Source organism: Lissotriton helveticus, chromosome 1_1 (assembly GCF_964261635.1).
Source record: "Lissotriton helveticus chromosome 1_1, aLisHel1.1, whole genome shotgun sequence".
NCBI classification, from domain to species: domain Eukaryota; kingdom Metazoa; phylum Chordata; class Amphibia; order Caudata; family Salamandridae; genus Lissotriton; species Lissotriton helveticus.
In genome coordinates, this window is record NC_136057.1 from 1666653657 (window position 1) to 1666678534 (window position 24878).

Sequence of the window (24878 nt, forward strand, 5' to 3'; positions counted from 1 at the left end):
TTTAGCAATAGGCACAGAAAAAATGCATTTTTTAAATCAGGCATAGTAAAATATGTGGCTGAAGACGGAATCATGGTAAAAATAGAATTCATGTCAGGAACAACAAGATATTGTGGTACTACAAATTTATTTATAGCTCGAAGATCAATCTCTAATCTATATTTATGAGGGATTCCCTCTGTGTTTTTTTTAAGAACAGGAAGTATAGGACTATTACATGGTCTGCCTTCTTTTTCTTTTATTATCCCCTTATGTATTAAATCAGAGATAACCTCTTTGAGACCTTCCTCTCCCACCCGGGACATTTTGTATTCAGGAATGCGGGGCAAGGGAACACCTTTTTTAACAGTGATTACTATGGGATCTATGTCCTTTTTACCAACATCATTATCTCCTGATGCCTAGACCGTTTTATCAGTTGCCTGTTATTCTGGTGGTAGGTGAGTAACATCTATCATTGTAAAAAATTTGCTCAAATTATCAGAAAGTATTGATATAAAGACACCATCAGGAGAACAATAAATGTTAGCATTCAGTCTTTTCAATAGGTCCAGACCTAGAAAGTTCTCAGTACAATTTTTAGTGAGCACAAATGAGACAGAGGTGGTGAAGGGACCTACAGTAACATCTAGGCGTTTGGAGCTGGGGCTCTGGCTGGGGATACCTGCGAATCCCACTGATGTATTCATTCTACCGTAGATGGGAGCCTTGGAAATTGGTCATGAGCCACAGAGGTGCGAGTGGCACCTGTATCAGCAAGGAAGTTGCGTACTTCCCCTTCTATATCCATAGTGACATATGGACCTGCTTGATTAACTGGAATCATGACCCTAGTTCCACCCTTTCCATTGTTGTCCTATTGTGAATACTCAAAGTTATTATATTCAATGTCAGTAAAATCTTCAGTATAAAAACGTATGTCAACTTGTTGACTATCAAAATAATTCTGACTACTAATGTCATTCTGACGCTGGGTGAAATCTTGCCTAATTGTGCCACCTCTCCCTGTACCGCTTGGCTGTAGGCTAGGGCATTCATCCTTCCAATGACCCTCTTGAAAGCAATAGGCAGACTGATTTTGGCCCAATCCTGGTCTATGTTGCTGCGCAGAAGCTGATGAGGCTCTACTAGCCCCTCTTCCATGTCCCCTCACATTTCCCATACCCCTTTGTCTTCCCCTGTCTGGGAATGCTTGCTGTAGCAAAACCTTTGTTTTTTTCTTTCAGTTTCTTATCATTCTTTTCTTTATTTATTTTCTGGTAATTCTCATTAAATGTAGCCATTACCAAAAGATCTGCAGGTTCTTTAGTTGGCCAGGTGCTGTCTGATACTTTAATCAGCTCTCCTAATTATTTCATCAAATTATTCACAAATTTGTCAGCAAACATTGTTTTCCCCATGACAGTTGCTAATTCCTGACCACTATGAGCCCTGAATATTTCTTCCATCCTAGTGAAATAGTCTGAGACTTCTTCTGTACGATTTTGTTTACAAGCCTTTATTTTATCCCAATTGACATCTTCGGGACACAGGATGGTAGTGTTAAGGGCCGTCTTGAATGGATGTTAGACGGATAACGGGTGAGGGATGCAGCGCTTCAGGGAATTGCGTCTACCATCTTGGCTGCTTGGCCATGCCCCTTCAGCATTCCACCCATCATCTTTTTGTTTTGCTATAGTCCCACTAACTGGGAACGGTATGCCCAGATGTGGGTCCTGTGCTCGCTTTGCCACTGGATTCAAGCTAGTCTGGCTGATGAGGGTTGATACCCTGAAACTGGTCTCAGGATGCTTGTTTTTCGCCACAGTGAGTGTCTGGCATGGTAGTTAGGGCTGGATTGTACCCATGGAGAACAGGGTCAAGACTAATTTGCATATGGCTGGGACTAAACTGGGATGGCATGGCCATCAAAATAACAATGGATTTAATCCAGATCCTTGACTGGGGGTGAATGTTTCACAATTTTCAACATTCCGTCTATCATCTTTTTGTGTTACTAAACATAAGAAATAAACTGTTTCAGTAATATGTTTGTCATATATCAAATGTAACTTAAACTTGAAATTCCAGAACAATAGTGAAAGATTTACCCACAGGTATTTAAAATAATCAAGATAGAAGATCAAATAAGACATCTAAAGTTTTTAACCCCATGCTCATAGATTTACTAACAGAACTCCTAAAGTGAAAATTTGTGTTAATAACTCTGCTCTGTCTTACCACTGGGCCATAGAGTACGATATCTTAGTGATACATGTAAAAGGGTTCGAGAAATCTGACTTTCACACCCAACAGCAGACTTTAAAAACTGCATCCCTATTGATAGAATCAGAGGAGCTCAGTGAAGCAAGGCCAACTATAACTGGAAGATAAAACTGATAACAACCTACCCTAGGCAATAGATTATGACCAAGATAGTGGAGAGAAATCGACCAGGATGTGGAATTTAATAACATATGTACTTGTCTATGGTACAGGTTGCATCATAAGTCTACATGTCCTGTAAAAAAAAAAAAAAAAACCTGATCCCTTAGTATTTAAGATAGCACAGGGGTTTTCTGTGTGCTTACATGCAAGGCAACAATGCACTACAAATTCCTAGTATATCTTTCCGCTACTGCATTATGCATATCAGACCATGACAAATTTCACATCTACCCTTGCATAAAATCTGATGTGTATGCAGCTTCTATCCGAGTGTCGGAATGAGTTGTGATTAGTTAAGCATGTAGTCCTTAAACAGGCTGCGTTTGACAATATACATTTGAGAAGTCAGTTATCATTTAGTTTTATCCCTTATCACAGCTGGTTTTCAAAAATTCCCTTTTTCATTCGTCTGGCTTCTCTATGGAAAACTGGACACATATATACCTCATTTTCTTTAATCATACTTTCCACAGCCTTCACATGTGTCTCCATTGTAAAAAGCATTGTTTTGTGGGTCATTTCTTGAAGTATTAGGACATTCCTGGGATGCAGGTGTTTAAGGTTAAATGAAACTTGCACTTAATGCATGCTACCCTTCAAGTTCTTTAATGAGTTTTAGTAAGTGACATAATCTAACCAAATTTGCAATAAAAAGTGATTACTGTTTGTTATCAATTATTTGCAAATCATTTATGAATTTAATTGAGTCCTAGGCTGTTATTACAAAAGCCATTACGTACAACAGCTATGACTCTTTCTTGTGAAGCTTGATGATAAATGTCCTCCACCCGTTCAGTATAAAATAGCCCATTTCGCACAGCATTTCAAACAAAATTAAACCACACTGGTCTGCCTTACATTGAGAAGGAAATAAACCTACATGTACATTGATCTGGAAACAAAACTCCAGTAACATTTTGCTTGGTTGGAAACTGTATTATTTAGACCACTGTTAAGCAGCTGTCCATCTTTTTGTAAGTTCATATGTACAGCAGCAATATTATTGGGAGCTTCTATCAGTTCTTTATTGAACATTTTCTCAGGATGCTTATAAATGTTAAATATTAACATCAAAATATCTAGGTAATATAGTGCACACCGTTCACTGCATCTAATACCAGATCAGATCAAGCAAGCTTTATTCGACGACTGTCATAAAAGCATATAATACATATAAAATACATCCGTAGAAATGTAATAAATATTATTAAAATTTACAAATTTATAAAAGTCATTGCTACTACAATCATAAAGGGTATGGTTAAACATGTTACATAGTCAAAAGCTTTTATCACCCCATAGTTAACATTAAGCTGCCAACAGTCTGCTTCTAATTGACCACGCCCAACCTAAAAATTTGGCCACAGCTGTGTATACATGCGGGTTGGTACATGTACGAAGTAATCTTACAGCAACCAACCCACTCCTAGTGCCCAATATTCTACACACTGGACGTAACCAGATCCGTCGGGGTGCTGCATACACAGGGCATTCAAACAATAGGTGGCTGATAGTTTCCATGGTGGCCGAACAGACTGGACAGGCAGCCTTGCCCCCACTAGTCCACCTATTGGTAAAAGCCCTTACTGGTAAACTGCCAATTCTCAGTTGGAAGTAGAGCTTCTGGTCTAGGGGTTTCGTGATGACATCCCAGAAGGCTTCAAAACTTGACCCATCTTTGAAGTCCAAGTACATGCCAGTCAGAGAAAGGGGAGCAATGTTCCTAGAAATTTTCGAAGCCACAGACTTCCAGTACAGGTCTTTGAGAACCTTCTTGGGGGGAAACCTAGCATTCCCTGGGTCTTCCCACAATTCGCCAAGGCCTAAATCTCTTAATACACCCCGAATGTTTCCTAACCACTTGATTTTGTGGGAAGTATCGCTTCTTATTACGTCCAGCAGTCCCCTGGTATATATTTCCGATTCGGGCGTAGACAAGATCCGTCTCCAGTATAAAACTGGGCGCAAGGACGCAATGAGAGCTATTGGGCACATACCCAGATCGTAAATAGGGGGCTCATAGGGGTGCTCTGGGGTAGTTTGATTAAATTCCCGAGGGAACGGTTTTCAGAAGCTGTCATCCCCCTTAAGTTTTCAAACCCCCATATTTCCACTCCATAGAAAGCGGAGCTGACAACTTTACCATGCATCTAATACATTACATACGTTGACAATTGAGAGGTGAAATCTCATAACACCGTAAGATACTTATGGGAAGGAGCGCTGCAGGGCCAACACTATAGTGGGACCTTGATGGACCGTTTGAGTTGAAGCTGTGCACGGTGAGTAATTGCATAATGGCCAAAAAAGAAGATATAAATCCAAGTGCCATGTAAACAGATGATTGCTGCATTATGTAAGCATAGTGTAATATCCTACATTGTTACTCTGTCTTCTCTCTCAAACTGAATTTCACCCTCATGCTAACACTAAAAGGTTATAAAATGCACTGAAACCTCAGTTAGAATTTTTTTTTAAAATAAGGTGTACCATGTTGTGTGGAACTCTCATTTGCAGAAATTCAAATAATTAAACATTGCCAGCGGATGGACAATATTGTCATGATTCACTCCCTGTGTTACCTCCTGTGCTTGTGCCCATCATTAGGGGGGCTAGCTATGGGACTTTCCAGTACTTTGATACGCTTGCAGGCCTTCCTTTACATCCATATACTTGATTCCAGCCTCTTGGACATTATCCTGAAATTCTAATTCATTCTAGATCCATTTCGGGTTTTGTGAATGCCCGTCTGCTTTTCTTACTAAAGGCTCAGATACCTACAATCCCCTGTTCACTGCTTTGTCTCCATCCCTGTATGCCAAAGAATAGTGGAGAAACTCAGCACATCTGTGGCTTGCTGGTGCTAGCTTTCTCACTCCTGAGGCATGTGATCATATAGTGACCTCTTTCTAGCCTCTTTGGTCATTGGACTAGTGTTGCTATTTGATGGACCCCTTGTTGGCTAAGTTCCTGAGATTTTGCTACCCTTGTCTCCAGAAGAGTCCTGAGCATTAGCTTTATCTTGTTCCCTTTACTAGCAATGGCTGCAGTGCTACCATGAATCTTGATTCCTGGCCATGCACAATTTTAGTGCAGCCTTTATTCTCAAAAATGTATCTTTCTGTAGTTATCTTTTTCCCACTTCTGCCTTTCTTCCCCTTTCCCCTAGTTCCAGTTTCTAGTTTGCTACCTCCTTATCGCTCCTGCGTTAGCTTCAAGATTCCCTTTGTGGTTGTTTCTTTCGGTCTAGTGTTCTATTCCCTTTGTTTCCCTTTTTTCCTGTTAAACACTCATCCTCTCCAGCTCCGTGCCTTTTGTGGCTGGCTATGTTAGGTCTCAGCCTTGCATTTTCCTGTGTGATTGCCAGGATTTGTGGGCACAGCTGAGAACCTAGGATGTGTTTCTCATCCACTGTGAGCATTGTCTTTGTTACTTTTATAACCTCACCATAGGTCTCCGCTCCACAGAACCTGCCTTTGCATGTATATCCTATATGTGGGTATCTCCAGTCAGTATCTGTAACAGCAGTTGTGGGTGAAGACCATCCTGAGCTTCAGTGTTATCACGTGGAGCTCCTGAGTACTTTACCCCATTTACCCTTGATTGTTAATGTTCTTATATGTATCGCTTTCATGTCATGTATCTTAGTTGTTCTGAATTCTCTATAGCCCATAGCGTGCCTGTTCTTTCTGAGGATGACTTCTTGTTAACTTGTGCAAAGCTTTTCTATTGGATCCCTTTTCTTCGCTGACTACCTGCGTGATCTTAGGCAGCTCTGTATCCAGTATTCTGTTTACTTGGTGAGCCCTGTCACTATTCCTTGCCAGAGTCCCTTACAAATATTAGATTTTGATCAATAAATATTGCTTCTTTCCATTTTAAGTAAGCAACCGGACACCGTATAAGATAATTCAAATATTCAACAATGTACTCTTGACCAGAAGATAAAAAACGTTTGTGCTTTCTAAATTTTCTTCTACTGTTTTTCAGTTGATGATGGAGGAAGTTCACAAGGCCACCAGTAACAGCTCTGCAGCAACACATTCTCTTACCATACCCACTACAACGCTACAAGCAGCTCATCTCTCTCAAATTGCCCAACAGGTAAACCCTTCCTTGAAAATGTTAAACTGGTGTAAAAGAAAGCAGACACTCAGAAAATCTTATAGAAGTGTAACACATGTTAAATGGAAAATAGCCATCAAGCATCAAAATAAGTTAAATGCCGCTTACCATATAAATGGACCAGAGCTTCTCTTCTTGGTCTGTTGTACTGCTAAAAATCTATACGTGTCTTCGCTACAGTGATCCCCTTATTCTCAATGTAAATGAAAGGAGAGAAGAACATATATTAAAGTGGATCCTCCTTCTGAATTGCTGTATCACTTTTTGGTGAGTTCCGGGTTGCGAAGATGAGACTTAGTCTTCCGTGTTCCAGGCTGCGAAGACCGTGAGCTGCGAGGCGGCGAGCAAACGCAGAGCCAATGCTTGAGCACCGGGCTCCACAGCCGTCGCAGCTGTAGCTGGATGCGCAGAGACCGAGACCGAGACCGTGTCCGCCACCGCGGAGCTTTGTTGGTGAACTTAGGGAAGCGGCAGAAGCGGTTCAGAGGTGGTGCAGTGAGCAGAGGGGGGAGAACGAGTGAGGAGGGGGCACAGCAAGCAGCATACAAACTCTGCAGCACTTACCGCATACCTCTCTCCCGCACTGCTACGTCGGTGCCTTTAACGCTCTACTCCATACCACCAGTTCTAGTGCCCTGACGCTGGTGCTCTGCACTGCTCTGGCGCAACCCCCTGCCTTGGTTCCTGCACCTTAGGTGGAGAAAAAGGTCAGCCGGGCCAGGCAGGGGGGCCGCAGAGGTAGGCGGGAGCAGGATCATTGGCCAGCGCTTTCTTTTGCTCTGCTGCTCTGATCATTTACTTCCTGCACTGCACTGCCTCGTTGCTGGTGCTTGGACTGGTCACTGCTCCTCGACCTGCCTGCCTGCCTGCTCCGCCTGCATGGCGTGTCTCACCCAGCCCCTCTTTCTGCACTTCCTGGAATAGCAGCAGGGCAGAGAGACAGCGAGTGGTGCGGATGACGAAGCAGAGTGGGAGTGGGGGAGGGCAGCTAAAGGCCTTGCGACCCGACCAAGGAGCAGACACGCCTTGGTCGGTGCAGATTGCGCCTGCTAGTGGGTGAGTGGTTTCCGAGCATGTTTCACAGCAGGTGGTAAAGCCAAATCGGAGCTTACCGCACACCAGTACTATCACTGAGGAGTGAACAAGCACAACAATCACACCAAGAATAATAACTAGCAAACGATTAAAGGAATCAAAGGGATAGCTAAAGGAACTGCCAAAGAAACAAGCATTTGCAATGCAATAGGTCTCGCATTAGGAAAGTTTGAGCCATTGGTATTGCGAATTACATTTTTTTTATTTATGTGTTGGTTGTGAACATAGCTATAGTAATAGCTAAAGTAATAGCTTTGTCATTTACAATGCCAATAGTTTTAACTTTCACAAATGTGACACCTATAGCATTTGCAATGCAATATGGAACTTTCTGGGCCTCACTGATCTTGTTCACTTTAGCACCAAGATGCCCCCAGGTGTACGTTGCGCTTTAGTTCCTTAATTTAGTCATTCATAAAAAGGAACATATTGACCACTCACAGCTGGAACACAGCACATTTTAATGTTCCATGCTGGTGGTGCCGTACCTGCTGGACCCTTGCTTATGGTCACATAGGCCTTGTAGGCGTTCATGCTTTGGAGACAAATTAAGTAACAAGCAACTATGTCTCAACGGGTAGTACTTAAATACCACATACATATTGGCTAGACAAGACAAACGAAAGCTTTATTGATGGCTGTCAAGTAGGTCTATTGGGCGTTGACGTAAGGATGGAGGGGGGAACAGGATCGTAGCTGACCTCTTGGGCTACGCAACTTAAAGGATGTGAGACATATGTGGTAATGCTATGCACACATCCTTGAGTGAAAGTAAGACGTGTAACAAAGTTAGGGAAACTCCTCGGGTTGCGTGGAAGGGCCGCAAAACACCGTTGGTAACTTACAGAGCCAGTGTGACAGGAGGCAGCTGTGTATGTGGCGGGCGCCTGGAGGTAAGACAGATGACAGCTGGATATTTACATAGCAGGACAGCCTCCTAAAAGGAGGACTGGGGGACTGAACCCTGCATCACAATGGAGGAAACAATACCCCGCACCTACCTGCGAGTCGGGATCCTTGAGTCGGTGCTCGGCCGAAAGGTGGTGCCTCAACAGCAGCGGCCGCTTGCAGTTGCGGGTGCCCTTGCTAAGCTCGTCGCGCCCTCCGCCGTCCTCCTGTCGGCACCAGGCACAGCCCTTAAGCCCCGTCTCTTGGCTGAAGCGCAACCACTGGAACTCCCGGAGCTATGAACCCTGTCATGTTGGCGGCAGGTGTGGTAAAGGCATGTCCTGCAGGTCTCCTCCCTCTGCTCTGCCATGTGGAGCTTCGAGCCCAGCCCTGTGCTTCCAGACCTGCGCAGGTAACTCGCTCTGGAGCCCGCACAACAACGGGCCGCCTGTGCTTCATGACAGCACCGCGCCTAGCAGCGCGCTTCACTGAAATTCTAAGGCGAATGTGACACCGAAGGGTTAACTTACTGCCTGAATTACAGTCAGAATGTAGACATCCCAGCATGCACTTCTCGTTGTAAACAGCACACGGGAGCAATTTGTGCACTATGGAGTTCGCTCAAAAAACAGGGCAGACTCATGTGATGTAAGGAGCAGCTTTATTTTTAGATGTTTCATGCACAAGTGAGTACGTTTCGTCTTTTATTCAGACATTACTTGCATCTATTCCATTTACGGCAGTGTTTTATAGGTACGTGGACGTTTATTTTAAGGACCAGATGTGCTTTTTAGTGTGACACGTACGGTGCGGGTCGGGAGGGCAGGTACTTTCTGAAATTCACGACGATTTGAGACTTCTATGTAGGTGCACGACAGTCTTAATATTTCCGTTCGGCGTGGTTGATATTTAGAAATTCAGCGAGGTTTCAGGTAATTGTAACTACTTATGGGAAATAGTGCCGGGCGGGGCGCAGGATCCTTACAAGCAAAACAAGTGACGTCAGGCGGGCGCGTGCACTTCCGCGCAGGCGCAGAGTGTTCTTGGTCGCTTCTCCGGCACCCGCCCGCCCGCCCATCCATCGGGAGCCGGGCAGAAGGAGCCCACATGAAAACAGGACAAGAAGAGAGCCTGGTGAGGTGAGGTAAGGGGGGGGGACAGTGTGTGTGTATGCAGTGTGTGTGTGTGTGTATGCGACGGCGTGTTCTCTGTATGCGTGCGTGTGTGTATGTGCGCTCGTGTGTGTGTCTCTGGTGAGGTAAGAGGGGAGCGTGTGTGTATGCAGTGTGTGTGCGCGCATGTGTGTGTATGCGACGGCAAGGGTGAGTTCTCTGTATGTATGGGTGCCTGCATGGGTGCTCGTGTGTGTGTGTGTGTGTCTCTGGGTATGCGCATGCGTGTTGGTGCTTGCTTCCGAGGCAGGAGAGGGGCACGGCGCCTTGCGCGCCCACGAGGTGCAATCTGCGCTCGTGCACCTTCTCGTCCGTCCTTCCCTCGAGACAGCTGACTATACGTCTCCGTCCCTGGAAGCATCCTTTGGATGCTAATTCCAGGGCGAGACCTAAAAAGAAACAAGCAAACCTGGTAGACATGAGGTCGTGCAAAGTAAGGAGATCTCTAACAAAGCCAAAGTAAAAAATAAACCAAGGAAGAGGATATCTCTAAAAACGACATAAAAAGGGATCCTTCACATAAAAACTGCAAAGAAATCGGCATTTGTTCCACCACCAATGATATAGATGCTAGTGGCGCCTGCAGTCCAGCGTCCACAAAAAAACTCAAATCTAAAAGCCATTTGAAGATGGAATTAAAAAGGGATGAATCAAAAGTGCTCATAACTATTGTACATTCCACCCAAAAATCTTTACAAAAGTTACATTTCTGAAAGATCCTGGCACAGCTGTCTACTCTAAAAATGAGGATATCGAGGACTTACAAGCCCCTCTACAACCAGGGAGATTAGAATACCCCTCAAAGAACTTATCCAACTCGACTGGACCACCACTAGCTACAATGGACAAAGCCAAGGATAAGGATAAGGACAAGGACAAGTACAAGTACAAGGATAAGGATATGGACATGGATACGGACAAGACAGACACAGTCACCAGAATAATAGCCAGGCCAACAACCCACCAGGGGACAGAGCTCTAGGTGGACCTGTTGTGGAGATATGCAGCTGTCCAATAAGTAGTCCAACAAGAAGCTCCCAGGATTACAAAACATCTACCTGTGAAAACAAGAGCCAGCTGGGCACAGAACATATAAACACGCCAAAACAAGGGACAATTAAAGACTATAGGGACTTCAAAGCATTCCTCCCCAATCAGAACCCTTGGACTGGACAAAATGCTTGCATCGCATCACCACAGCCCAAAAAATAACTCCCCCTCCCCCCCTAAAGACAATGCTCATACAAACCGATAATTTGTCAGTCCTTAGTCCACCACTAAACAATACCCCAGTTGAGTGCTCCCTACCCTTACCACACGAAGACTCGTATCTAACGGATAGTGACATGACCTTCCTTGCATCACAGGAATGGGAGGAACTTGTTGCCCCTTCTAACTTCAAGCCCACCTTAAATCAGACTAGCGTGGAATCAACTAGCATGCCCAGAGTAGAGAGTAACAATTCCATAGGATCAGTTTACACAGAACCAATCTGGGCAACCTTATTAAGCACAATGCAACATTCAGCAACAGCACTTCAATATCAGTCACACACACTGGACATGCAGCTTACGGTTCTTCAAACTCTAGCAGACTTCACCTCCAGGATAGGTAGGAAACTAGCTGACCTCAATGGGCTCATTAAGCGGGGGCCAGAAGCCGGCACAATCAACTCAAATCATACACACTGACTTTATCTGCTTCCCAATTATTGACAAACTATCCTCGTTGCCATCAATGTTCGGAAACCTCTTATCAGAACTAAAAGCAAATACCATATCGCATAACACCATTGAAACTATCGAGGCAATTAAAGGCCAGACAGACGGAACACTCAGAACGGACACAACGATGCCTGGACACCAAAACATGGGGAACATGCCCACTAGCTTACATCAATTACCAGAAGGGCTCACACTATCAACTCCAATTACAGAAAGTGCCGGCAAAGAAAATCGCTTGATCACAAAAGAGCGCCACAAACAAAAAGGAAGGGCAGGTACAGGAAGGTAGCCGTTCTGGGCCACTGTGGGGAGGATCAGCCCTTGACAACCCCTGTGGAAACTGTGGCCACCAGGCGTGCCTTAACCCTTACTCTGGATGACAGGATACGAGACCCAACGCCACTCCGGATCCAAGTACCCAGCAAACACGAAGTCATTACCCAATCTGCCATAAAAGGCGACCGCAAACGGGGGATCGACCAGACAAGCAAACAGTCAGCCTCAACAACACAAGAATTCAGCACGGCTACCAGTATGGAACAAAGCCCAAGAGCTCAACTGAGAGATGAGCCATCGAACAACCCTAGGGAATTAGCACAAAGGTCACCAAGGGAGAAAGCACAAGGTAGAATCATGACGAAAAAGGTTCAGGCACCAGCTGAGCCCGTACGAGCCAGCAATGCAATCAAGGAGCCAGAAAGACCAATTCCACTCCACTTAGGCCTCCACACTCTGAAGCAACGCCACATCAGGAAACCGCGGCCAAAGACTCAAAGGACATGAATACCATCATATACTTTCCCGAATACAAAACAAGAGTGCACATATCAAACAAGGGGAAGATATTGCCGCTACTACACTCCATTGGGAGCCTAGAAAAACTAAGCTCAGCAGACCTGCTCTCAATCGAATCCAACCAACCAACCAACTAACAATCAGCAGGGCCCAGTTGCAACCAAGACAACATGGAATACTAATGAGACCGCTAACATAATCATTAAGGAAGAAAATGCATTCTTTCAGTGGGGGATAAGACTAAAACCTGAAACAAAACCGCCTATCCAGTGCCTTTTCTAAATGTCCACAACAACGGATCATCACAAACTGATACATCAATCTTAAAGGGTGCTCGCAGTAGTTCCCTAGGAGCCTACCCCACCCACTCAAAGGCAACTAACTTGAACATAGGCCTTGAGCCTAAAGGCCCAACACCAGTGTCAATAGATCGCAGCTGGATACACATACAGCGAACAATAACAACTGAGTGCACCTGAGTGTCTGGAGGAACATGGCGGCTGGTTAACGCCGGCTGCGGGAGCTCCGTTTCCGATGGGAGAGCCTCGTCAGTTTGTGTCTATTCGAGGCTGGATGCTAGCATGAGAAATGGTGACCACACCGATATAATGCCGCATTTTTAGCATAAACAGGTTTTTGATTTGTTTCTCTTATTTTCTTCTTACCCCGTACGGCGGGCTGCCTATGCCCTGAGGCGGCGAGCAGTAGGACCCTGTAGGAGCCTGGGGAGAGGCGGATGGGCGCGGAGGCTGCCGTGACGGAGCTGGAGGCGGGGGACGACGTGAGAGCGAGAAACGCCGGGGAAGCAGGCTGTGCACGCCGGGCGAGACTCTGATGTCACATAAGGGCTGCGGCTGCGAGAATCAATTTCTGTGTTTCCAAACATGCTGGTGCCGCAATTATATGGTCAGTGACAGCTTCAGGGATTGAAGGGAAGGGCAGTACTCCTCTCTGTGCCGCTGGTGCTGTAAGAACTCGGAATAACTGCTTAACACACTTGTTGCCAGTGGTGCGGAGGTTTGAGGTTCCCCTGCGGCCAGGTGGCGAGGGGATGGACATTGTGTTTGAGGGGAGCACAGTACCTGAAGAGTCTCTTGCTAAACAGAAACAGAAGGAGCTACAAGGTGGAAAGGAGGCTGGGGAGGGTGGCAGGCACAGAGAAGGGGGGGGACTCTGAAGGCTACATCTGAGGGGTTAGTGCAGCCCGTCCTACCAGTAGTAAAGAGTAGATACCAGCTACGCTCCCAGTTAGATAGAGCTTTTTTTGCCCCATACCGGCTGCACAGGAGGGTTGGTCCCTCTTACTCCACGACAGAAAAAGAAGGAGAGGAGAAAAAAATACAAGACAGGGGAGGCTAAGAAACGTAAAAACTGCCCCCCTATATTAAAGCCTACCCCCTCACTAAAGTCCTTTTTTAAAATAATGGAGCAGGTGACTGCTTCCAAAGGACGGGGCGCACCTTCTAATACCAGTACAGACAACAATAGCCCCCTAAAGGTAGTTAAGCAGGTAGCCCCCCCGCCACTGCCACCGCCCAGGCTCATATTTCGGTAGAAAATAGATATTCTCCTCTAATATCCGAGCCAGAGACAGATCTAGGGGCTGGTCAATTGAGTTCTCCCCCCGAGGTAGCGGAAGTTTCGGCGTCCCATGCGCCTCTAAGCCCTCCGTCTATGGCCAGACCACTAGATGACAATACTACAATGGGTAGTGGTCATATCCAGCTTGGGTTACTCCTTCAATCCCTTCGAGAAGATCTGCTCTCTAAATTTGAAATTTCGAGGGGAACCAGAAGGAGATAAACGAGAAATGTACCAGCCTTGAAACAAAACTAGACGATATCTGTAATCGAACAGAGGTGCTGGAAGGGGAGGTCGCTACTCTGTCCGAAGTATCTCAAGCCCACACAAGAGACATAGCTGACTTAAAAGCTCAGAATAGAGCGCTGCAAATGGATATGGAGCGACTGGAGATTCAGTGGATGATCTACAACTCACTGAAATTGAATGGGGAGAAGACCGAGGTGATGGTGTTCGGCGGAAAGGAAGACATTTGGTCTATGGAGTGGTGGCCTGACTCATTGGGTGCCTGCCCTAAACCTACCTCCTCGGCTAAAAATCTCGGGGTTATGATTGACCCCACCCTTGGTATGTGCCAACAGGACAATAGGACGATATCTACCTGTTGGGGTATAATCTACATCCTAAGGAAAATTAGGAACCACCTTTCCTTGCAGGCAAGAAGGCAACTGGCTGTTGCCCTTCTGGGTTCTCGCCTGGACTACTGCAATGCGCTGTATGCTGGACTGAATAAGAGTCAGCTGCAGCACTTGCAGGTAGTCCAGAATGCGGCAGCCAGATTTGTCCTTGATTTTCCTCGACGCTCTTCGGCCACGCTGGCCAGGAAGCAGCTTCACTGGCTTCCGATCAAGGAGCGGATAGTCTTTAAGTCCATGTGTATGGTCTATAAGGCTCTGGCGAAAAGTAGCCCTACAGGCATTGGATCCATCCTGTCTTACTACAACCCTGGCAGGAACCTCCGCTCCTCTAATCATCTTCTTCTCCGCGTCCCACGCATTCGGAAAACCAGATGGGGCGGTAGGGCTTTTTCCCATTTGGCTCCTAAATGGTGGAATGATCTTCCATTAGAGCTAAGGTCCCTCCCCTCCCTTCAGACTTTCAGAGCTGCCCTTAAAACACGCCTCTTTGTACAAGCGTATGAGTAGACGTGCCCTGCATTTTGATCTTTTTGTTAGGCGCCTTGACACCTCCGGGTTTAGTTTGCGCGATACAAGATGCATAATAAAAATAAATAAATAAATAAATGCCAGGAGAAATAATTTGAAATTTCTCAAGATACCTGAAGGGGCAGAAAATGGCGATGTAAAGGCTCTTGTATGCAATCTTCTTAGAGAAGGGGTGCTAAAAGACAAACCGGATATTGACCTTGAAAGCGAAATCCAAAGGGCACATAGGGACCCATTTAGGCAGCACCCTGATAGAAAAGCTCCAAGGAAGATCTTAGTCAACTTCCACACATACGCGGTAAAGGAGCTGATTTTAGGTAGGGCACTCACGGACCCGTCTCACCAGATAAATTCAACAAAATACCTCATCCGCTCAGATGTAGGTAGAGTTACAGCACAGAGGCAGTGGGAGTTGGGGGTCACGAATGTCTGACTTGAGGAGCCAGGGTGCGCAAGTGTTGATGAAATTTCCTGCTGCTTTGAAGGTGGTGTGGAGGAACAAAACCTATAATTTTACCTCTCCTCAAGAAGTCAATTATTTCTTAATAAATATGAAAGAAACACAGCGCTAGAATAATCTACTTCCCTCTTCCTAAAATCCAAGCTCTGTGGCTTAATCCCCATAGGACAGACACACTGACACACTGACAGTACCACCTCACTATCACTAGTTGTTGACAAGAAATCAGGGCCCTCGGGGGGGTCTCGGGGAGAACCAGAGTGATAGTAGTCATAAGGCAATTAGGTATATCCTGAGTTGGAACGGAGGGCTCCCAATTGGCGACAAGATCGCCAGAGGACATATGGGGGATCCTCAAGGGAGGTGGGAGGGTGCAGGGATTACAAAAGGGAAAAAGCATTGCTCATATTACCATGAAAACAAATAACGATAAGGCGCAACTCTCTAGTGGGAAAAGAATGGAAGCAGTATTAAGTTTTCTCCAAGATATCCTCTCAGATGACCAGCATATTTAACAAAATAAAAATTGTAAACTGGAACGTAAATAGGTTAAGGGACCGCAGGAATTTTTCTAGGATCTGTGAATTCCTGAACAAATCTGGGGCCCATATTTGTTTGCTTGAGGAAACTCATCTAGAACCACAAGAGTGCAGGGCAGCATTTGGCAAGCTTAGGTGGGTCCAGGACCTTCTCTGCTCGAACCAGAGTGGAAGCACTAGAGGAATTGCTATTATATTCTGTGCAAATGCCGGGATTAACGTAGAAAGGTTTGAGACTGACCATTCAGGCAGATGGCTGACTGCATCTCTAGTAGTCGATAGCTCACGGTTGGCATGTGCAGTCTACAATGGGCCTAATGTAGACTCTCCGGGGGCCTTGTTGAGCTTAGAAACAAACCTCCTGGCTCTGGCGACACCTATTATTATAGGAGGAGATTTCAACTTGGTCCTTGATGCAACCCTGGACCGCACCTCCAGGGCCAAATTTACCCCCCCTCGTAAATCACAAACCGAGCTTAAAAACATAATGAAAGACTTCGATCTCTTAGATATCTGGAGGGTGAAGCATGGCAATGTGAGCGATTTCTCCTTTTATAGCCGTAGGTATAGACACCATTCTAAAATCGACTTTTTTTTATTAGATCAGGTGCTTTTTCCGCAGTAGATAGTATATCGTACATCCCGGCTTTACTTTCTCATTATTCTATGGTAGAACTAACAATTAAGCTCAATCAGGGGAAACAATCAAGGAGGTGGACTCTAGAAAGGTCAATACTTCAAAAAGAGGAGGTAAAAAACGACTTGGAGTTGCTATTAGGGGAGTATTTTGGACTAAACTGCGGTACCACGACTGATCAAGTCGTATGGGAGGCCTTTAAGGCCTTTATGAGGGGATTCCTGAGCTCACTAATGAGTTGGAGTAATAAAATCAGACGAAGGGCGGAAGAAGAATGTCTTCGCAAGATCGAACAAACAGAGCAGCAGCTCCAGAGGGCATCGCTGGACCAGCAGACTAATCTGCTCTATATACAAAACGAGCTAGACTCCCTTCTGGCAGAATATCGGCCACACTAGAAAAAACACTTAAAGACAGATGGGAGGCAAGCAAACTGCAAAGTTTTTCCTACGGGGAAAAGTGTGGACGACTTCTTGCCTGCAAGGCCAGGACAGACCAGGTCAGAAATCAGATCAAGGGCCTGTCTGTACGTAACACCGGGGTCACTACCTATGATGATGACCAGATCCGTGAGGAGGACAAACTATTTATACAGAGTCTATACACAGAAGAGAATAGTTTTTCTTCTCAAAGAGCAGATGCTTGGTTAAAACAGCTCGAGCTGCCTCAGTTAGCAGAGTCGGATGGAGCATTTTTCTCCTCAAGGATAAGAGAGGGCGAAGTCCGAAATCAGATAAAAAAAATGACCAAGGGAAAGGCAGCCGGCCCAGATGGGCTCCCGGTAGAGGTATATCTGATAGGCTTAGACAAGGTAGTATCTGTTTTAACAAATCTATTTAATAAAATATACCTTTCAGGCGAGACTGCCCCACAAACATGGTCAGAGGCTACTGTCACTCTGATCCTGAAACCGAATAAAGACCCCATAACAATTGAGTCTTACAGGCCAATCTCGCTGCTAAACACTGACTATAAGATCTTTGCAGGGGTTTTGGCAGCGAGATTGGCTAGAGTCATAAAAACTATAGTACATCAGGATCAGAGAGGCTTCATCCCGGGTAGGCAGCTAAACAAACTAACTTTCAAGTTATAGCCGCCATAGATGTCGCTACAGATAAGAGACTTCCATTAACACTGGTAGCCATAGACACCGCTAAGGCTTTTGACCAAGTAAATTGGTCATATCTATGGTTGGCATTATCTGGTTTTGGATTCCCTGAGAATTTTATAGCATCAATAAGGTCTCTATACTCTTGCCCTCGAGCAAAAATTCTTGTGAGTGGGCTCCTCACGGACTGGATTACAATATCCTGTGGAACCAGGCAGGAACCCTTCTGTTCAATTTATATATTGAACCATTTGTATGCCAGTTAAGATCAGACCCTTTGATTAAACCTTTTAAAATAGCTGATGTAGCTTTAAAATGTGCCCTTTACGCAGACGATTTGCTTATGTTCACCTCCAACCCGGATGGAGCTATCCCCAGACTATTCGATCAGGCAGAGGCCTTTGGGGAAATCTCGGGATACAAAATAAATAAAGACAAAACCGAGATTATGCAGTGGAACCGGGGGGGTGGTGATTCCAGGAGTGAAGCTGCGAATGAGATATCTGGGCATCCATCTGGCCCAAAATATTTCTGAGATATCCAAATTTAATCTAACAAGGGTCTATAAGGACGTTTGCGGGTTACTACAACGCTGGTCAGGCCTCCAGTTAAACATCTTTGGGAGGGTGAATCTAATCAAAATGGTAATCTTACCAAAAATCACGTTTTTGTTCAAATCTATCCCATTCATTTTTAAGGCATCAGACATTGCCAAATTACAGGGAAAAATTGGTTCCTTCATCTGGAACACCAAGACATCAAGAATCTCTTGGAAAACATTAAGGAGAAGATTAAAAACAGGAGGGTTAGCTCTGCCCGACCTACTTGTATATTGTCATTCTTTTCACTTTAAAAATTTCAGACTCTTGGCCGATAAGGCGGATGCTTTCTCTTTAGGTCTCTTATTTCAGGCATTATTACATGGCATTCCACAAGGGCAAGAACATTTTCTCTTCAAATATGGTGATCCAAAGTTCTACAAAAAGGTGAGGCTTAAGATCTTGGGTGCGGCATTGACAAATTGGGCATATATTTTGAAAAAGGCTTGGAATTCCATACTACGCACCCCAGACCCTGATTTGGGATTCTCCAGGGATGCTGGATTGTCTTAATAATCAGTTATCTCGCCCCCTTAAATTGGCAGGGTTAATATGCTGGCGTGACCAGGCCCCTTCGGAATTCCTCTAATGCTGTACAAGCACGATGCAGAATACTAGAGCAAAGCACTGGTCCCACTCTCCAAAGACATACAGGGTACACAACAAATCCCCGAGTCATGGAAAGGAACGATGCTCAGCCCAATTTTCAAACAGGGAGATAGGAATGTTCCAAACAATTACCGACTTGTTGCCTTAATTGATCTCAAGTTGAATTACCACCTCCAAAGGGCCAAAATAAGGGTGCGTACTAGCACCCTTAGGCTTTAATCTTTTTCTGGACTTCCTCCCCGGGTAACTGGACAAGAGCACACCGCATGGCCCAAAATTGGGAAAAAACATTGCTGTCCAACCTGTTATATGCAGATGACCTGGTGCTGTTAAGTCGGACTCCTAATGGCCTGCAACATCTCTTGCATACCACTAATAGCTTCTCACAAAGCAATGCCCTAAATATAAATCTAAAGAAAACAAAAATTATGACAGTAAATTATCACAAGAGGAAAAAGATCAATTGTTATTTGGACGGGCATTGCTTAGACCAGGTAACAAACTATAAATCCCTTGGAGTCTCGTTGGACGGCATAGGCTTGTACAAACCCCAACTGGAGGACCTGCGCAGGAAGAGTACAACGAGCTACCTTTCAATGAAGCCTCTGAGAAAAGTGCTGCCAAACCTAACCCTTGATCCCTTACTACAGATGAATTGAGCAAAATTACAACCAGTGCTAACGTATGGGAGCGAATCAATGCAAGGGAGAGATGCTGTGGCCTTGGACAAAGCAATTGCCAACATCTATAGAGCAATTGTCCATCTACCAAACTACGTGTCACCTGCCCAAATACGTTTAGAATTTGGGCTACAAAAACAATAGTTGGAAAGGAGGGGCGCATATATAACAAGCATTTGCAAAGCAATAGGTCTCGCATTAGGAAAGTTTGAGCTATTGGTATTGTAAATGACACATTTTTAGGTTGAGCTATTATATCCCGCAGGGATTAATAACTCGAACCTATAGCAGGGGAAACAAACTCTCTTGAACAAGCGGATTCCTCCCAATGCATGTGATCTATTGAAGCGTGACGCTTCGCCAGCGCGCGCTTGGCCTCACTCACACCCCATATGCTCGTTCCCTCCCACTCGCTTGCTCCCCCGCTCCCCCACCCCCATCCGACACACAGCCTCGCACACCACCAGGCTCTTGAAGCGCGACGCTTCGCCAGCACACGCTTGGCCTCACTCACACCCCATATGCTCACTCCCCTGCCCCCCACCCCCAAAACGACTTGTTTCTCTAACTCTCGGCGCCGGCACTTTGCCCTTCCAGCTCCCCCACCACAGCGTTATGAAGTTTCAGAGACCTTCAGCTAGAAATCCTCGCAACACTGCTTTCTAGCGCTTTCTGGTAGGGAGATGCTTACCAATTTTATAATAATGCATTTTAAACCATCTGGGTGTCTGTTTCATCAAAGAGCGCCTCGCTTCAATGCCTGCGTCCCTCTGCTGGCCTTCATGTTCTTTCTCTTACACTTGGTGCCGGCAATTTACCCTTCCCCCCTCCACCACCACAGCGTTCTGAGGTTTCAGAGACACTCGGCGAGAAATCAGTGGGATGCTGCTCCCTAGTGCTTTCTGGTAGGGAGATGCTTATCAATTTGAGGATACTGCATTTTAAACCATCCGGGTGTCTGTTTCATCAAAGGAGAGCTGTGCGTGTTGTGATTTCTTACTGAAATGTTGCTGCACTGTTCCTCTGGCGTCCCAGCTGCTGAGTAAACTTGTGTAATTCCCACCCATCACACACACACCTACCCACAGTCAGACACTGGCGCCACCCCAACCCATTTCACCCACCACACGCATATCTCGCTACAGACTACTTTTATCCAGCTCCCACACAGGTACTCGGCTCACCTACCCCCAGCCTGCTCCACCCACCAGATGCCAACCCAGCTCCAGTCAGACTTCATCCAACTCCCACACGCCCACCTGGCCACAGCCAGACTGTATCCGACTCCCACATAAACACTCAGCTCTACCCCGGCTTGTCCCACCCATCACACACCCACTAAGCCCCAGCCAGACATTATCCAACTCCCACACAGACACTCAGATACACCTCGGCTTGTCCTGCCCACCACACACCCACACGGCTTACACTAACATTTATCCAACACCCACACAAGTACTCCACTACACCCCAAAATATCCCACTCACCACACACTACCTACCACGGCCTGCCTTCGTCCAATTCGCACACAGATACTCGGCTCCAACTCAACCTGTCCCACCCACCGCACCCACATCAAGATGCAGACAGTCCTTATTCCAGCCCTCACCCATATTCCAGGCAGTCTGCAGGCCCCTATCCAACCTACAATACGACCCGGTTCTCATGCCCACCCACGCAGCCTCCCCACTGCGTTGTGTGGTTTTTATTCACCCTCTGGCAACTCCTCGGGTGAAATCTGGAGACGCCGCCCGGGTGCACGGCACAGAGAGGGGAGCGTGCACTGTCCCTACTGTGGCAAATTCGTGGCGCGTACTTTCCACGTGCCAATGAGACTCGGATATTCATCTGTATTAAAGATACCTGCTCTCTCGGGTTCAGTCCTTCAATAGTGCATTCATCCACCCACTCCCATCTATCCATCACCATTACCGTGTTCATTTATCTATTTCTTTATTCATGCAGTCTCCTGCACTTTCATTCGTTCATGCATTCTGTTCATTTGTGTATTTTGTCAGTGATTGAATTTATTCATTCATCCATCCAATCATTCATTCACCCATTTCTTCGCTGCCAACGATATCCACGTGGAGTGGCACAGGGGCATCAATTCGGCCTGAATGTGGCCACACACGCTCTGCAGTGTTTTGCCGACGCTGTCCAAACGTTTAACATAAAGGTATCCGGACAGAGCGAGATAGAGTGACTTGCCCAGGAAAACACAAGTTGCCAAAGGGGTAAAGCTGTGGTCCGGGTTCAGATCTCTTCTTTCCAAACACCAAACTTTGCCAATTGACCAGCTCTCCCTTCGTTTGCCTGCACCCCTGTATATGAAGTGGACCCTGGCTTTCCTACCCTTTCTTCCGTGTGAGCACTCCCTGGGGCTCACCAAAATCACCCTTAGACAGACATGACGTGCAAGAAGTTCCACGTCTCTCACTTCTAGTGCCTCGTTTCAAAGTGTCTTCTTTGAGCTTCAATGCGCCCCACGTTTTGCAAAGTAGCGCTTAGAAGCATAGCCACAAATCAGGGGGGCGCAGGAGTGCGGGGAGGATCAGTCACGTGACTTTCGCAACTGTGATACCTATAGCATTTGTAATGCAATATGTGTTGTATTTACGTGACTTAGATGTATTGATATTACAAATAACAAAGGCTTTTAATTTTTTTAAATAATTCATACTTAAATAAAAGTTATTGTAATTTATAATGGCAATAGCTTAAACTTTTGTAAATAAATTTTGTGAAGATTATGTTCAGTGTATTTTATTTTGACGAAAATCCAAGAACAGAAGTGAAATATTAACATCTTTTAGGGACATTTGTAATAAAGCTTGAAACATTGAGAGAACATATTTGAACCAGTTGTTGAATGGTTGCACAGAGTGATGCTGTGGCGTTCAGTGGTGCTGAGTGATGCTGTGGCGTTGAGGGATGCTGTGGCGTTGAGGGATGCTGTGGCGTTGAGGGATGCTGTGGTGTTGAGGGATGCTGTGGCGTTGAGGGATGCTGTGGCGTTGAGGGATGCTCTGGCGTTGAGGGATGCTCTGGCGTTGAGTGATGCAGTGGCGTTGAGTGGTGCTGTGGCATTAAGTGGTGATGTTGCGTTGAGGGGTGCTGTGGCATTCTGTGGCGCTGAGTGATTCTGTGGCGCTGAGTGATTCTGTGGCGCTGAGTGATTCTGTGGCGCTGAGTGATTCTGTGGCGCTGAGTGATTCTGTGGCGCTGAGTGGTGCTGTGGTGTTGAGTGGTGCTGTGGCGTTGAGTGGTGCTGTGGCGTTGAGTGGTGCTGTGGCGTTGAGTGGTGCTGTGGCGTTGAGTGGTGCTGTGGCGTTGAGTGGTGCTGTGGCGTTGAGTGGTGCTGTGGCGTTGAGTGGTGCTGTGGCGTTGAGTGGTGCTGTGGCGTTGAGTGGTGCTGTGGCGTTGAGTGGTGCTGTGGCGTTGAGTGGTGCTGTGGCGTTGAGTGGTGCTGTGGCGTTGAGTGGTGCTGTGGCGTTGAGTGGTGCTGTGGCATTAAGTGGTACTGAGTGATGCGGTGGCGTTGAGTGATGCTGTCTCGTTGAGTGATGCTGTGGCTTTGAGTGATGCTGTGGCGTTCACAGATTCGCAAACACATCACGCAGATACAGAAGTAGTTTGACCAACGGGAGCCAAGAGTCACAAAAACAACACAATTAAAAGGAAAACAGAGACAAAGCACCCTACCAGTAGAAAAACAAGCATTGGCAAAGTCTGGAGTTGGCTGCCAGACTTCTGACTTTGTCAATGCTTGTTTGGTTCTGTTGGGAAAGCTACTGGGCCCTCGTGAATTTAAAAGAAAACACTGGCTAACTATTTTTTTGGGACTCAAAAGGCACTCATTGCCACAGTAGTCCTCGACACTGAAAGGAACTACATTGTGTGTGCTCCTTGTGAAAGGGCTGACTGCAGTCACACATAATGAAGTTAGCCAAAGTCAGATGTGGGCTGACCGATGGCCTCATGCTGTAGTGGGTGGAAGAAAATGTGACCGACACAGTAACAGACCAATGGATGAAGAGGTCTTGCTGAAAGCCCCTACAAGTGAGCATACTAAAGAAATAATTTTTGTACAATTAAAAAGTCTCGGCTAATGAAAAGCTTTTCTCTAAATGGCAATGGAAATAAAACCACCTTAATTATCCCATATTCTCATTGCTGTTACCTAGATTCACATTAGGCCTGGGTGAGAGTTGCGTAATGTGCTTTGCGGAAATTATACAAAATGACCAACGATTTACACAAAATTACATAGAATGCCAGTCGGCATTTTGCAATATTTTTTAGTGGGAATTTGTCCCTACGATAGGTGTGAAATTAGTTTTTGCATCCATTTGGGCATGAGGTTGCATTTTGCGCTAGAATAATGCTGCACAATCGTGAAACAACTCGTGTTCTGTTAATTTGTGTTGTTCCCACACTCCATTGGTATTTTTAACCATACATTTCAGTTATGCAACATTGAGGAATCTCAGGCATTTTGCCTAACAAGCATAACGCAACATGCCAGCAATTACACGAGATTACGCCAGGGTAAACAACATTTCACCTGGGTCTCATTTACATGCATTTTGGCCAGAATGTATGGATTATTATGGTTTAGGGAAAAAACACAGAGTGACACCAATTTTCTAAGGCATGCAGGGTGAGGAATGGAAAAGTTGATGAAGTATCACAACAGCCGCAAAGAGCTTTGTAATTCCCACGTTTCTGCACAGTTGATGTGGCATGTGAGCATGGCACAGAGCCGCTGCGGGATTAAATTAACAGCCGCCTCCTAAAGGTTATGTGTCCTTTCCAATGTCGCAGCAAATATATTTATAGATTTTAAAAGATGTGGCAGCGGGAGCGAAGTCAGACCGCCCAAACTCTATCGCGAGGCAGTTCTGAAGCTCTGGCCCGTCTGGTGCGGGAACATGTATTACTGATAAGTGCCGTTCCGACTGGGGGCCTCTGCACGGGACTGCGTCACCTAATAAGGAAGTCTTAAGAGCAAGGTGCGAGAAAGACAACTCTGCCACACTGATTGGCTGGAAAAACCACGTACAATGATGCGTTAGCGTATGACGCAGCATTTGAGGCTGGTCTGTCACTTTTTGAGAAGGGGCCAAGAAGCGTAGGGTTGGTCGCCGTCAGACATTGGGTAAACAAGATAAAAACATTAAGGAATACATCCTAATTACCCGCAGTCCAGATTATTACATTTGCACTCATAACTTGTTGTTATAATGCCAGTCATGCAGATTGGTAGAGC

At 45.8% G+C, this 24878-nt stretch overlaps 1 protein-coding gene across 4 annotated transcripts in view; it reads left to right on the forward strand.

Moving 5' to 3' along the window:
• ATF1 (activating transcription factor 1) overlaps positions 1-24878 on the forward strand; it is a 381718-nt gene that overhangs the window by 107661 nt on the left and 249179 nt on the right. For all 4 annotated transcript variants that reach the window (XM_078688923.1, XM_078688922.1, XM_078688926.1 and 1 more), the window contains exon 2: positions 6418-6531. In XM_078688923.1, coding sequence (XP_078545049.1) covers positions 6421-6531 — 111 coding nt within the window. In that variant the 5' untranslated portion in view covers positions 6418-6420. The remainder of the gene's footprint in view (positions 1-6417; positions 6532-24878) is intronic.